The following is a 17,027-nucleotide window of genomic DNA, read 5'->3' on the forward strand; positions in this document are numbered from 1 at the left end:
ACTCATGGCTGTGTTTTGTGTCAGGGGCTTAGCAACATGAAGTCAGCTTTGCCACTTACCAAGTGGGGAAAATCAGAAGTTAAAACACAAGTTATCAAGCACACATTAAAGTATTGGTCAAAATAACTTGCCAAAGGTACAGAAAAACAGATGTCACAGCACACAAAACAGTCTCCACTTTTGTCAACACTCAATTTTTTCTTTGAACATTCAAATTGACCTAACTTGAATATCTGCCCCGGTAACACTACGTGAAGAAGAGTAAGTGAATTTACAAGCAGAGATTCTCAGTCAACCTCAGAGAAAACCAAGCCTTTGACAAAAGGTATTTCTCCTTCCTTTACTGCAAAAGCTCTCAAAACACTGGCAGCTCCTGCAGGGCCAGAGTCTTTGAAACTCTTCCCAGAACACTTCAGGAACAGCACCACTGGAGTCAACAGAGAAATCTGTGAAAAAGTAAAACTTCATCCTTGGGGTAAACAGGTTTTGTGGATCATGTTTTATTGCCTTCAGCTGGCACATTTATATGCTGCTCGCTCTCTCCTAGAGGGCCCTACCATTCCAAACTGGAGCACAGAAGAGCACGTTACTTTCCCTACCCAACCTGGACACAGGCTCAGCAGACTCTGGAGGAAACTTCCTTTCTCCCAGCTACAATTACAGCAAGTGTGCTTTTTTGTTTTGTTTTGTTTTCTTTTTTTCACTTTAGATGGCTCTGCAAGCCTGTTAACTGTGAGAAGCAAGCAATCCTGGAGACTGGTGGCCCAGCCTCTGGCAAGGGGGTTGGAAGTCTACGATCCTTGGGGTCCCTTCCAACCCATACCATTCATCCTATGATTCTATGATTTAAAATGACCTGCATTCTGAACAAGCCTTTCAAACAGCAAGTTGTCTGGGAAAGTAGCTCTGCTTTACAGGAACGCGCTTAGTGCACCAGGCAGCCCGTGACTGACAGCCACGTCCTCCAAAGTTGTTAAAACCAAAGTACCACCGTGTAGCTACCGAAGGGCAAACCTTTCCTGTGAGCAACCAGTGGCTGCGCAGCCTCAGGCAAACGTTACCATTTTGTGCATTGCTGCATAGATGCTGCATAGAAAACGTTACAAAACCAGATACCTTCCTCTGGAAAGTCTAAAGCAGTACTCGCTGGATAATAATCTCCAGGATAAGGTTAGAGACAGCAATTACAGGAGGAAAGCAATGCTAGCAGCACACAAAAATAGCAGTCTGAGATTTAAGTTCGTTCCCTTTCTCCACTTTTTCTCCAGCTCTATTGCCGCCTTCTGGGAAGCAGCTTTTTTCACTGCCCATTTACTCAGAATTTGTCAAACTCTTCATCCGTCTCAAATGCTACCTTAAAGCCTGGGCCTACAGACCCTGACCCCACCTCCTACCACGCTCCACCAGGTCAGTACGCTACGTTTGCATATTGTATAGGGTATCTGGCAAGACTAACATCAAAAGCTTACAGGAAACAGCATTTCTCATTCATGTGCAGCCACCAAATGCTTTTCCAGATTCCTTCACCACTGTTCTCCACTATCTCACATTAAATCTCTGCTGAAGAGTGAGGACAGCCATGATGTGGCCTGCAGAACAGCTGTAGGAAGGAAAACACATGACTCCTGTGAGGATGGGATTTATGTCAACACAGATTCACATGCTTATGCAGAGTGCACTAGGCTAGAAAGTTACTTCTCTTCCCGACCACTTCTACCACAGCTGCTCCCTAGTGCATCAGGAGATTAAAAGCTTCATAGCAGACTACTGTCCTTCCCAACTGAAGGCACAGAGTTTGGGAAGCATGGTTGCCCTCAGCTCTCTTATCTTCCCTGCTTTTTTGAATGTCTTATCTCTCCCAGTATTTCACTGGCTGCCGAAGTATTGAACCACCCATTTCACTGCGCTGTGGCCCCTTGCAATCATACCAGTACACCATGTACTGAACCATTCATACCTTTCTGTTATAGTTGCCTGCTGTATCATATTTTCCATTTCAACCCAAACTGGTAACAACTTGGAGCATTTTCTTCTGTCTGGCTGCCCAATGATACAAAACAATAGTCCCATAAAACACTAGCTTTCCCTCCAGTCTTCTGTGTTATTGAAATCTGCATATGAATAAAAGAGAACTCCATTCTGGATCTGAACTACACCCTCATGAAGGGAGGTATCTTTTATATTGGCATAATCACGATCAGAATCTCATACTTTGTACAGTACAATAATCAAACTTGATAAAAATCAATGCAGTCAACTGGCCATACTTATCTCACACCCCAGCATGCACTCTTCCTCACATAAACAACTACCCCAAACTGCCTTTTCATGTCTTTGTTTGAAGGCATCATGCTTCAAAACCATGCTCTTTCAGCTGCAAAGAGAAACATCAGCCATCTGTTGGACTACACGTCTGTAACTAGTACAAGGAAATAACCATCTTAAACATGTGCTGTGTAAGATTCTGTTTATTCTGGGGAGCAGTCAAAAAGGAAGTTTAAGAATTTGAAAAGGAAAAAGAAGAAACCTCAGGTTTAACTTCAGGTTCTATTTCTCTCGCTATGCCTGCTCTCCCTTTTGTCCACCCACACACACCCCAGCATGAAAGCAAAAGAAGCAAAGGAAAGCTCAGTAGCTACAAGCTTCCATGTCACACCTGTCAGTGCATTTACAAACGGACCAGCAGGAGCCCAAAAGGCAGATGGTCAGCTGTACTTCCCTGAAAGGACAATCTTCTAATGCCATCACTGGAAAGCAGGAGCATCCATCCACTTGGCAGCTTCAGATCATACCCCAGAAGATGCTTGGCAGTATCACACAGCTCTCTGCCTTGCAGGTACTGCTGTTCCCATACTTCTAAGCACAAGTGGAGAAGCTTTGATTGATTTGTCTGTCATAGTTTTCACAAAACAGTGTGCTGTCTTCTCTTTCACCAGTGAGGAGAGGAAAAAAAAAGACCCACCTGGCTCACCCCTTCTCCTGTTTACCCAGAAAGCTCCCCTCATGATCAGACAGCATATTCTAGTGCCATTCCCAGCCTATACTGGGGATTGAGCACGCTCAGGTGCTTCCTGGAAACACCCACCCAAATGCAGGCAGTGTGAGTAACAAACAGGAAGAGCTAGAAAGACAATGTACGGTTACAGGGAGATGACTTCATTGGAATCATTAAGACATGCACTGGATGGACACAGGCTCTTCAGGAAGAGCAGGCTAGGAAAGTGAGGAAGGGGAATTACCCTTTATTTGACAGAGCAGCTGTATGCACAGAGCTCTGCCTGGGGATGGTTCAGGAGCCAGTTGAGAACTTATGGGTCACAATTAATGAGTGAACCAATACAGGTGCCATTGTAGTGAGTATCTGTAACAGCATTTTAGCTCCAGTTAAGGCTTATGCTCTTATGAGAGGCAGGCCTCTCTCCAACTCCCTACAAAAAGTTTAAATACATAACGACAAAGAAGGGAAAATAGGTTGTGGAAGGTAACACCACAGGTTAACACCTCAGCTGGATACAGGACTCAACTCCCCTGTGTCACACTACAGGGCACTAGCAACTCTTATCAGCTTCTCATCAACTGAGTTTATTATATACACAAAGACTCAAAGCAGTATTAGACATTCTTTTCTCTGCATGAGCTATCAGACCAGCATACTAGGCCGAAGGTGGCACAGAGCTAGGTCTTCTCTTCCTTTTAGATGCCCACAGTCCGTGTGGCTCCTACATGATAGGGCAGTTTGCTCGAAGTAATTTGCCTTCTTGGTAATTCCTCTATGATTTTCACAGGAGGTTGCTAACTTTATGTGGAATAAGGCTCCCTTCCAGAAAAATGCTCATTTTCCCCTCACGCATTCTATAGCTGTTACCCCATTATTAACCTGCAATCAACTTATTTGCAAGAAGTGTGAGAAAGTCAGTTCCTGGAAAATTTAGTTGTGGCAAACTTAGATCCTGATAACATTGATTTTATAATGTTCCCAGTCATGTGAAGACAGACTTCTATGAAGAAAGAATAACTAATATCAAAAAGATTCAAAACAAAAGTGAATTAAGAAATCAAAGCCTATTTGCATCTTTACAATTCAGAAAGTCACCTTCCTTTCCCTTCCCTCTGTATTTAAATGCACCAAACTGAATAAGAAGCTTAAAGTCCAACAAATGTTTAAGGAATTACAGCTTATAAGAACTTGCCTCGCTAACAGCAAAGGGGCAGAACAAGGTATGTTACGCATCTTTTCCAGTTCCTTGTTTCTCAGGAAATTCTAAAAAAAAAAAAAACAACCCCCACACACCTCTCCCCAAAAAACCCAACCCAAACTCAACAAACAAACAAAAAAACACCTAACCAGGATGAAGCTGCTGGTGTGAGATGGCAAAGCAGTGACAGGTCCAGAAATCAAGGCTTATGCAGGGAAGTGAGAGAAAAGTAGGAAGAAGGAAGTGGTGATCCATTATAGGAAAGAGAACTGGAAGTAGAAGAATGGCCACATCAGATTTAAGGTGCACTTCTATGAACTGTTTTCAGAGGATACGGGGTTATATACATGAACACAATACCACTGCCAAACCTGTGTGTTTGATGCAAAAGGATGTACTCTCTCAGGGCCACCACACACAAACCACCACAGTAGACACAACCATTAGGATGCAGAATTGCTCTCATTTCTGAGTATGAAAGAGGTGAAAGATTTTTGAAAATCAAGATAGGCTTGGTTCAAAATTGGAGCAAGTGTGTTACTTCATATTTTACAAAAGTTGTACTGAAAGTATGAACTGTCAGTAAGTGATACAACTGTAATGAGTAAGTTTCCAGTTTTCAGAATTCACCTAATGAACTGCCTAGAAGTTCTGATACTGCTCAAGGTCTTCGTGGACCAGGATAATCCAAAAACCCTGGCATTATTTTCCATGGTTTTGTAGGAAATCTTAATTTTACTAGAAAATCTCATTGAAGTTCAATTTCAAAGAGAGAAATTAATTCTTTACTTTAAGTCCAATTTTCTTTCCTTAAATTTGGCCTCCAAACACTTGGAAGATGTTACCAATCTCCAGCTCCCTCTTATTTTGTAGTGAGAATCCCTCAGGATCTTTCCATTAGCACTGAAGAACTACTGAACCACGACCGTGAATCATCCCACTCACCTGCACTGCTCAAGCAACCCATTTTTGCTTTTGCTGTGGTGACAGGGAAAGGCAAGGTTTCAGAGATCATCAAGTCCAACCCCCCTGACGAAGCAGGTTCCAGAATGCACAGGAATCCCTCTTTAACCAAGCATGAGTTGATGTAATCCATGTTACTGCACACGCTCTCTGTCCTAGTCTGGGGCAGGAAAAAACTGCTGTTTTCCAGCTTTACCAGGCTCCTCTTCTTTGAATTCTGGTTGCCTGTTCTCTGACCAGAAGACTTTACTTACACACCATCTGGTACAGTTATTGATTTGATTTCAAAGGAGGAAGTAAAAAGCATTCCCAATTCATGTCGAGGTAAGAATAGTCAGGTCTTTATACCTCAACTACTTCACTCTTTACCATAAGGTACTCCAGATTTTAGACCCTACTGGTTCTTGAAACCCTTTACTTAGAAGAATGTATTTTCTACTTTTCTTCCAGGCAAGGGGACCTATAAATAAGTTACTTGTCTCCTTTCACATTTTTCACACCAGTTGCAGCAAGAGTTGCTGTACAGTGGATAAAAGATACTGACACTTGAACATATTATTCCCTATTTTCTCAGATCAGAATTTCTTCATTCAGGCTGCTGCTTATGATAGGGTATGTCTTTAGATAGCAATTCAAATTCAGATATAGCATATTTCAGAGCTCTCCAAGAAATAAACTGCATATGACCCACAGCAGCACCTACATCCTCTAAAACATTACTTATCGTTTTCATAAACTGTCAAATCTTTCTCTAAAATATAAAAGCAGCCAAAATGCATCAAAATTCCCTGTTCTGGCACGCACAACTAATCCTTATTCATTCCCAAGATGTCATGAGATATCTCATCTAAGTGGTTAGGGACATATCATGATCCATAAACCACTTGTATATTACAGTTAGGCAAGCTGTTTCTACTCCAATATTTAGTAACCTGCAACCTGCTTGAGTAGCAATTAGATATGGAAATAACTATATTTTTTCTGAAGCCAATGCAGAAGTGAAAGGTGCTTAGAAAATGCCATATTTCACATATCAGGTACCAAGGGCATGATGTGTTGTATGAGTCGATGTGCTGGTTTGCTATTTTTCCCCATGCCTACCTCACTGGATTTTTCTTAGACAGATATGGACATTGAAATACAGATCATTCTCACGTAAAACCAAATCCTTGCCCAGGATTTCTATCCTTCAGAAACAGTGTTTCTGGTTAAGGAAAGGCCTCCCAGGACTCCAAAGAGAAAGAAACATCTGTCATAGTTTGTGGACTGTAGGTATTTGGCTAATTTCACACGTGGGAATCCAGAATAAAATTCTGACAATACAAATCATGGTCTTCTACATTACACTTGTGTGCTTCAGTAATTTAAGAATAAATTTATAAACCAACCCCCCAGGTTTTCTGTCCTGTATGTCAAAACACGTCTCTTGCAGATTCTTGAAGTTTGGGGGTTTTTTTCATAGGGAACAAAGCACTCGTCTCGTATATTACCTCCTGGCTCACCTGCCTGAAATAGTCTTTCTTTTATGCTCTTCTGCCTTCTCAGTCCATGTTCTGGATCCATCAGGCACTTCCCTCTCTAACTTGAGTTAATGATATTCCTTCAGAATTCAAAACAAATTGATTGCATATTCTGATGGAAGTTTGAAAGAGCCAGCACATTTTGGTTTTAATTCTACTTATAGGAAGAAAAATTTGAAATGGCCTAAAGAAAGCAAAATTCTGCACTAATAAGCATATGATATGAAAGACATCAGGTGAAAAAGAGAGAAACTGACAGCTGGGACACCTATTTATTTTATCTTCCTCATTACTATTAAATAATTCAAGGTAAAAAGGTAGAAACAAAGATAAAAAAGGAAATTATCTAAAGCATTACTGTAGCATGAGTCAAAAAAACTCAAACCATTAACACCTTATAGCTTTCATCTTCTCTCCTGTCAAACAGAACTATTTATTTTCCATTTGCATTTACAGGCCTTTCAAAAGTTGTCCAGTGTCTTGAAGAGCAAGGTTAAGCTCTGCAGGAGACAACAGATTGGAAGAACCTTGAGAATTAAAATTTTTCACAAAAACCTCACTTCACTGTGTGATAGAGACAACGATTTGGAGTAAAATTTCCTGGGACTATTCTAGCAATTAAGTTCTAGTATATTCTGAGGAAGGGTTGATCCCTAGAGCCACTAGGCCAAAACACAGCCTGAAATTTTTTAAGTTCTTAAGACAAGATGACACATCATGATATGATTTATCAAGCAGATATACATGAATTTTTATCTTCGCCCCCCCCCTCAAATTAGAAGTACATGGGCAACCTATCCTTGCCATCTGCAAACTGCATTTTGCAGGAAATTTAATAGCAATAATTTAATCTAGTTTTAATCCAGTCATAGACACTTTAAATAACAAGAAAAAGAATAAATCCTATGTGCTTTTGCATAGTAAGAGGTAACATCTCACATGGAGTTAGCTTACATTTCCCCAAACCAGCCCAGAAAAGATACTACCACATCAATATGCTAACAAGAACCATTTTCTCACTTCTATAAATACTGAAGTGTGTTGTGGTGAGGAGATGAGTAACCCCATACGAATGGCCCACTCCTCATATAGCCACAGTCGTTAGCTCAGGCAGATTTATCACATTAGCACTGTTGTTGTGAACCTGAAAAAAACCTTCCACTCCATCTTAGCCTGGATACAATGATTTTTGTAGGAGTTCACTATTTACATACATGTCACCTAAAATTTGCCCTTTTTCACTGGCTTTGACACCAGTGGTTTATGTTCCAGTAGAAGCAGTTCTTAAAAAAAATCTGCAGGCCTTGGACACCCTTATCCAAAGAGGAGGCAACTGTTAAGAATTGCAGCTCAGGGTTTGTAGCTTGCTATGCTGTGAAGTCTGTCAGCACTGACTGCATCTCTCCAGGATGCCCTGTCTGCACTGAATATCAATGATGTAACTCTGTACAGGCCAAACACTCTGGCTCATCTGTGGGTCTGAAAATGGCACCATGACCTGGTGCAGTCTCATGCTTGCTGATGAGAGGTAGCGATGCACTTCGCTGAAATTGCACCCCTTAGGGCTCAACTGGCTGAAGGAATGTTTATATAGCCTAAACCAACGTTGTCTATACATTTTTCTTTTGGGTTTGTTTGATTTTTTTTGTTGTTTTTATTTTTAAATTACAATAACTTTGAGGTTTTGGTAGGTGGGGTTTTTTGCTGCTGTTTATTTGAGCGTTTGGGTTTTACTCTTTTATTTTTTTACTCATTCTTTATTCTTAACATGAAAAATTGAGCTATTTTCACATTGAGACAACCAGACCAAATTTTGTCCTAATAGCCAAACACTCCTTCTAACCTTCAGAGTAACTCTGTCCAGATTTTCTGCTGGCCCTACATCTTTGCTGAGACTTGGCATAGCTGAGAAACATATGCATGACACTTCTTGTGGTTCATGCTAACAGACAAAGCATCCAAGAAAAATAACATCCAGAAATCCCAAACAGTTGCTTAACAATTATAGCAACACCACATTGGCTCCTCAAACATCATTACTAGCTTCAAACAAGAAGAAATAAAGCACAACACAAAGGAGTGAGGAAACAGATCTGTAAAGACTGTCCCTTCTTATTAAAAAAAAGTAAAATCCAGGTCTTTAAATTAGAAATTACTAGCTTGAGTAGTTTTGCTGGTGGCTAAAATAGATGAGAACGAAAAGCAATGCAAAACTATCAGCTGTATGGAAAGCATGCCAACCACAACCTCAGTGACTAGCAAGAAGTCTGTGGCATCCAAGAGATTTTCATCATCCTGCCAGAGTTAGTGACAAAAAGCAGGTATCCAAGAAACCACTTTTGTAAGACAAGGTTACTTTTTCCTTTCCCAGAACATCCCCAGATCAAAACATGTCACTTGAAATAACCATGAGTACAGAAAAAGCTGGTTTGGGTTTGAAGCTCAGCCCCAGAAGATACTGTCAGCAAACTTAGCCAGCACTCAGCAGCCAGCTCTCAGCTTCAAGGCCACCAACTTCCAGCAAAAGCAATTTGAACATGCCCCTGCCCCCACCCCCTAAAAGGGGTACTATGGGTACACATATTTCTCTTGTGATTAGATACAGGTTTGGGAAGTACACACACAGCACGGCCACATCCATCTGCTCTAACAACTGATGAATTGCATTATGCAGGGAAAATCATGCCTCAGGAGCACCATCCAACATGATGCTGCAATGCATCTGTTCCTTGTTCAGGTATTTTGGTAACACGAGTCTAGTTTTCATCAGTTTCTAGATATCCCTGTTCACAAGAGCCTCTGAACACTTCCTGCTCTATTGGGGGTCCCCCAGAGGGGAATAAACCTCTGTGGGACTCTGAAAGGGCAACGCGGACCTGTGTGTCCTAATACCAGCCACCAAGATATCCTTATAGTTCAGAGGGATGATCACAGTATTAGTGAGGGTTTCTGTTCCTCTCAGCTACAGCGCTGTAAATAAAACTACCTAATTATGTTTTCAAATTTACTTAATGTTATCCTCATTCCTGGTTTTTATGCCTGATGAGAAATACGCTATTCACAGAGGAAGCCGAGAGAGCTACTCCACAATTCTCAGACTTGTGTCTACCTTAATCAGAGACAACAGCTGAAGTGCTGCAGGACTGCATGATGCTTCTGCTGTGTACAACCAGTAAGGATAAGTGGTTTTGGTCTCTGGTCTGTTTTGATTAACGAACTCAGTGACTGAACATTTATTACAGTATGTGAGCATGTGTGTCCTCAAGCCTGACCTTTTAACTCCTAGTTTTGTTCTTTTTCCACAATCCCTCTCACTATCTGGTCTAATTATTGCATTCACGGGAGAATTTATGATTTAGTTTAGCATTCAAACATGTGCCTTTTCCTCAGTGACCTTCGTACTTTGGATGAGTCAAGCCAAGTAGTTCCAGATAGCTCCCACCTAACAAGGAGAATTTAGCATGAACAGGCACCGAAAGCTTAGGATCCTTCAATGTGACTGAGTACACTAACAAAAGTCTCCCAAAATGACGGATTTTTGCTCAGTTTCCCAAAATCCAGAGAGGCAAGCATCCATCAGTATTATGGTATGTTAAGGCTGGAAAATGCAAAGCAATTTTAGAACTGTTCATCCCTGCTCCACCTGCACAGCAAGGGGATTGCTGACACAGTGCCCAGATATGAAAACCGCAAATGAAAGTCCTCAGGTTTCTGCTACTGCTGAGGAAAAATAAACCATACGCAGCCCGACCTGACAGCTTCACGGAACAAAATATACGAGAACAGTTATTTCAAGGCATACATCTCCACAGGGAAGAACCTAAAAATTGAAATAGCACCTTTTTTTTCCCCCAAGTATTAAAAAAGGAATAATATATATCTTTCCACAGAACCAGGAGGTGGTTTTAGACCTGTTTTCATGTAACATCAGCCTCCTGAAAGATCTGTCTGTAGGCATATTCTCTATTAATTAGCAATTTAGTGGCCATCTGTGAAAAGGGATAAGCAAATATGTTTTGATTCATTTAAAACAAAGTTGAGGAGTTAATTGCTTTTACTTCCAGTAGTAACACTGACTTCTCTCTATATATACACTCACACTCAATAAATACAATGAGGCAAAAGCATGCAGGTCAGTTCACTGACAGATGTTAAGACAATTTGCTTTAGGAAACCATAATTTACCATATGTTCAGGAAAACCAGTTACATGGTAATATGAATTGCATATCTTATCAGAAGCATCGGGCCTTCAGAAATACTTAAGACCAGCCACTTGATACTTCATCTCTATTTTAAAATAATTTCTTCTTCCTAAACAGATGCACATAATTTGCAATCAAGAACCAGGAATATTTTTTCACCTACCCACATCCCCCTTTGGCAGTGCTGGCCAACGGGCCATAGATCCCCAGGATGACATGATGAGCATGCTGCAGTTCCTCACAAATCTAATAAGGGGTTTATCCTACCTATGTGAAAATAACCAAGAGTAGAACACTTTCTCCCTGAGAAGCCACAATGAGGTCAGTGGGACAGCGGTGCTGCCATTGCATTTGAGCACAAGAACACCTCCCTGCAGAAGGTGGCCTCAAAGCAGAGAACAGGGCTGCTGAGACCAAGCCATGCTTTCTTATTCTTTGTCCCATGTGTAAAGACAGCCAGCCCCACAGGCAGTACTTGCAGGCAGTTTGTTCACCTAAATATCCATTCCCAGTGGCTGTGTGCTGCTGACATGACTTACCCATCCTTCCTTCCACAAGCTCACACACCTTAAACTTATTACTAGGCCAACAACTTATTACTCAGCCAAAATTCCCACCGGCCCATGTTAGTTTCACTAACATATCTCTAAATTTTTAATTAAAAGTTATGGAATTATTATTTACCATAATGAAAGACTGAATAAAAAACAAAACTAAATGGTATTGCCTACTTTTTTAAACAGCTATCTTACATTATAGCAAAGTAATATTACTAGTGGTCAACAGGTACACAAAGAGTTAACATAACACATATTCTGCCACAGGATCACCTTTACAGAGGAAATAAGCAGTGAGCAGAAATGGGTGTATCAGTGGCTGAGCAGCACGGAAAACCGAATTTTATCTTACAGAAGATGAAATGTAATTAGAGAGTATTAATTCCATCTCTCTATGCATAAGCATATTAAACACACATGGAAGGACATTAAATGTGAACTTCTTACACTTTCAAACACCTGTAATATTCTGAGCCCTTCTGCCACAAACATCCTTTAAGTCAGTTTGCCAGTGGAGAAGACAGCAATATGTGCCTTAAAATCACTTGTTTACACAGCTGTTTCTCTCCTGAAACAGAGAGGCTCAACAGACAACACTTCAGGATCAAAGAAAAAAAGTATTGCTGCTATTCATGACTTCTCCTCCCCAGAAACTATTCAAGATACTCAGCTGGTAAATAAACCAAACCAATACTAAAAACTAAGTCTTGCAAAACTGCGCCACCTGGCAATGCTCCTCAGGGTAGCATGCACCATGTCCAGTCCTCCCCAGAGATACAAGAACTTGGCACAATCATATCCATTCTGTTAAAAATAATCATAGAATATCAAAGAAGAAGCCTCATGCATTCTTTTTCTTCTTTTAAGCATTGTGATACGTGTGCAGTCGCTGTATATGTATACACAGATGCTATGTACATACGGACATGTGGATGAGCGTGTGTGTATACACATATAAAATTTATTTATTCTTAAGTTCACTGAGTAGGAAAAATTCATACTTTTAGAAGTAAAGTATCACTTTCCCTCCACTTGATGCCAACATCTGCACTCCAGGGAAGCGGTTCTTGAGTGCCCCTACCAAACCACGGCTGCATTTGATCACAGGGCAAACTGAAGTCAAGGCCACGGACGCCAGAAACCAGAGGGAGGGTGCAAAGGCAGTACCTTGGCTCTAAAATGGATCCAGGGACAAGCGAGCGCCGTTGCTGTAGTTTCTCGGTCAGCCAGCAGTGGGAGGCAAGTGCTTACCATGCACTGGAGTGGGACCTGCACCCCAATTTACTGTAGGGCTGCTACACCCACAGCCCATGCCAGGAAGGTGGGGGGCTCTGACAACTTCGCACAGGTTGACCACCATCACCATTTCAAGAAAATTTAATTTATTTTACAAATAAAGAGAAGATCAAAATTTCAAAGGCCATCTTGTGTCCCTGGGCTTAGCTGGCCAGAGTATTGTTTAATGAGCCACTAGTGTTTTGACACAGCGCTTACTGCTCCTCAAAAAGAGTGGAGGATAAAACACACAAAGAGAAGGAAATGTTCTTTTCTTTCTGCTCATCTAAATGTGTATCCATCAGGCTAATGAAGTCTTACTATTTATTCACAGGAGGTTAATTGGCCCAAGGGGAAAAAAAATTAGCCTCCTATTAAAAATTTTCAGCCTATTTGAAGTAAATTTTTCTGGAATGACTAAAATATTAATGCAGGATGGTATACATTTGTCCACAAATACTCCTTTTTTTTTTTTTATGACACTATATTGGCACTTCTGGAATCTCAAAACTGATCTTACTAACACTGTCTTACTCAACTAAACAAAAGCGATACCATCCTCAAATAAAAAGTGACAGCATTTTTTCCAGGTCATAGAGAAAAGGTTGTAAAATTACTTTACTTATTTCACTGGACTGTATATAACCATACAGGTATGCCTTTTTGCCCAGACTATACCTAGTCACTTCAAAACCAAGATAAATTAAGACAGCTGTTAAAGGAGCAGTTAATAGTGGGAAAATATGTTTGAGGTTGGACTCAGAAAATCCCACCTCTCTTCAACTGGAGTTTTAGATAGCCAAACCATTAGTCTCTCTCTGCCTAATTTCTCATTCTCTGCACAATAAATGCCGTTCCCTGTGCTGCTGAAAGATAGCGGTAGCTTTTAAGAATGCATCACTAGATAGATGCTAAAATAAATGCAGTGTTAATGGCAAAGTATAAACAAGAAATCATGTACCCTTTTTTCCTTCTCCTAGTGGGTAGTAGTAACACATTAGCAGAACTGGTTTGAAATTGCTTATTTCTGATGCTTTGGACATCCACAGCACCTGTCTATCCCATGCGCAGATCTATGTGTTCTGGCACCTGCATATGGAGGACTGTAACAGGAACACACAGCCACTGACAGTACTACAAGCAAGGAGCTCAGCTTATAACAAGCATGTTACATGGCTGGGGACAAATACAAATTTTTCTGAGTGATAAACAAAAGCTTTAGCCAGGAAAGGTCTTTAACCCTCCCTATCTATCACCTGTACACTTGCTAGGTACTTTTCAGATTCTCAGCACATCAGACAAAATTGCTATGAAACAGCCCTAGTTCAAGCTCAGATCAATGTTTGAGAGCTAAATTCTACAGGCAAAGTAGTGTTACTTTAACATAAAATTTTATGGTGGAAGAATGTCTGCCATAAATGAAGTTCTACATCCTGAGGAATGTCCACAGCTCAAAACTTCAGCATCTTAAAAGCAGTCAAGACCTTACAAGAACCAGAGATGTAAACTCAGAGATTGGATTACTTAGTTGTCATTCCCACAAACACACACTGTGAATAATCCTAATGGCTTCCCATTAGTTGTTCACAGAATAAAGGTGCTCAGATACACAGACATTTATAGGGTTAGAAACATAAGCTTCCAGAAGTCAAAATGCTAACAAAATTGTTTCCCTCAAATGTGATTCTTTTCATGAGATTTAAAATCACCAGAAAACCACTTTTTTATAGCTTTCTGAAAATAAAGTTCATTTTACAGTTCAGAGCAGATATGTATCAATATTAATCTTGCATAAATTATATTTTTTCCACCACATTTTCATATGAAGAGTTTGGAGCAGCTACAACTCCAAAATATTCCCAAGTACACTCATGATTTTATTAAGATTATGTTTATTCACTACTCATAGTACTAAATAATAGTACTAGCTATTTTTGTCTAGCTAATATCATAACACAATGAACAATAATCCAAAGATCAAGATATATCCTATTAAACAGGTCCCTTCATCAGGAAATATGTTTGGAAGCCTGTTTTGTACCTCACTGCTACATAGTCTCATGTCCTCAAGAGGAAAACGTGTAATTGTCTCCAAGTTCTACATAAATTTTCCTTCTGCAATGCCGGTGTTTTATTAGGATGATGGAACTCTTTGCAGTGGAAAAAGATAGAACAAAATTAATAATTTTCATAGCTAAAATATCCCAATCCCTACGTGATCAAGAATGCTTTATACTTCTTCTCACTAACCTTCAAGCCTGTTTAACACTGCACACGTAATCTCAGTACGCTATTTCAGTGCTGCTGTAAAATGACACACACATCAGAATTAAAGCTTGACGTTTCTATCATAACAAGCACTGTGCTGCTAATTGTGTTTCATTATATATTTGGCTTTAATTTTCAGCTTAGTAAGGATTGGCTTTTTTCTCCTCTAGGAGAAATGTTACTGTACAGGAGCTTCTTTCTCTCTCTCTCTCTTTATATATCTATATATATATAATGATATGCTCTTCTATGTATAAAGTAGAATTTTTTTCCCCTTATTTTGGTTAAAATTCCCCCCTTATCTAGAAAAGCATTACCTAGTTTAACAGCAGCCTCCATATGGTTCTTAACTCCAAGTAGCTCCTCTCAAGGCACTTTGAGTGCAGTTCAAGCATTGAAGTGATACAGCATGGCCAAAAGCTGGACAGCTTGGCAATATGAATCCCTTGCAACAAGGAAATGTGAGCCAGAGGTGCCCAAGGTCGGTACCATCCCGTTTGCTTTAAGATTGGACTGTGTGCTCAGCCCAGAATGGAGTTTGTTCCCTCTAGAGAGCTACTGCTCTGTCCCTGTTATGAGATACTCTTGGACCTCCTCTGGCTCACCGACCTACTTGTCCAATATATACAGCTCTCAGACATACAAAGACTTTGCTCCATACCAAGCGGAGGCACAAAGGTTGTCTTTGCCGACTCTGACACATTAATTTTAATGCTTCAGGCTTTACACATTCTATGTGCTTTACACATTCCAAGAGGATACGGACAGAACTTTGCTTCTAAAATGACTGAATTTTTGCTAGTCACGGCAATACTCCCATTTGTGATTTTAAAACTAATCAGTAAGAAAGTGTGTAATGACTATGTTTCCACCAAAAATATTTTAAGCTGTATGATAATATTTGACACAATTCCAGATGTTCTTATGATAGCAGTATTCATGACATGCAGCTGTCTGGCATTTTGTGACTGTGAGACAGAATCTCTAATACTTACAGCCAATCATCATCATAGCAACAGCAAAGATCTTCTCCCCATCTGTAGTCGGAGCGATGTTCCCAAATCCAACACTGGTGAGGCTGGTCATGGTAAAATACAATGAGGAGATGTAGACCGAGTCTTTGCTTGGTCCGCCTTCCCATTTTCCAAAGCCTGACGTGTTAAAGCGGTAAGGTGTTCCTATTGACATCCCCAGCTGGTAGAGCCAGCTCTCAGTTCGGATCGTGTTTGTATCCTCATCGATAACTTCGTAGTCTCCTATGCTGTACCAAATGCAGGCCAACCAGTGCGCTGCCAGACCAAACACACACACCAGCAGGACCAAGACTGCTGCGCCGTATTCAATGTAGTGGTCCAACTTCCGAGCTACGCGACCCAGCCGAAGTAGCCTGACCACTTTAAGTGAACTGAAGAGGCTGCTGATGCCCTAGAAGGATAAAGCACAGTGACTATTAGAATTTAAAATTAAAACAGCAATCTTCATAACTGCGGTTGCCAAAGACACGAGGTGATCGATCACAAATACATGGTCATTGGATGACACCCGAAAGGAGAGACTGTGAAACATGAAAAGGTTAGGGACCGTTTTCAAGGAGGGATATATGCACTCTTGTCTTCATCCACTAATGTTTTGTGGGTTGCTCTCTGAATTCCCCTTCCAGGTGGTTTAAATAGGTTTACAATGCGTTTGTAAAGGTTTCAAAAGACAGGCTATTTATTGCACAGCCAGTTCTTCAAGTAGACCATACCTAACCATCCAGATGATACTTTAGGTTGCCTAAAAATAAATGTGGAAGTCACTGACCATTAAACTACACACTTTTAATCTTGAGAGGAACATGACTAGACATCTTCTGAATTCAGTCCAGCATCTAGACCATGAACCTCTTACAGCTGTTCCCGACTTCATTGTGATCCTGGGTCACACATGGCTTTCCATGTCTCTCATGAAGCACAGTCTGAAATATTTAACTCAGATACACCAGGAAGATAAATAAGGAAGGCCAAAAAAATACTGGAAGTACTTAATGTTTTATGACAGCTTT

General features: G+C 40.5%; 1 protein-coding gene across 2 annotated transcripts in view; it reads right to left on the reverse strand.

Moving 5' to 3' along the window:
- Positions 1–17,027, reverse strand: part of KCNH1 (potassium voltage-gated channel subfamily H member 1) — a gene marked incomplete at both ends in the record, with an annotated part of 179,253 nt that overhangs the window by 110,063 nt on the left and 52,163 nt on the right. For both annotated transcript variants that reach the window (XM_084261532.1, XM_084261531.1), the window contains one exon: positions 15,979–16,408. In XM_084261532.1, the coding sequence (XP_084117658.1) occupies positions 15,979–16,408 (430 nt within the window). The remainder of the gene's footprint in view (positions 1–15,978; positions 16,409–17,027) is intronic.

Source organism: Gallinula chloropus, assembly GCF_964237585.1.
Source record: "Gallinula chloropus genome assembly, chromosome: 3".
Taxonomy (NCBI): Eukaryota; Metazoa; Chordata; class Aves; order Gruiformes; family Rallidae; genus Gallinula; species Gallinula chloropus.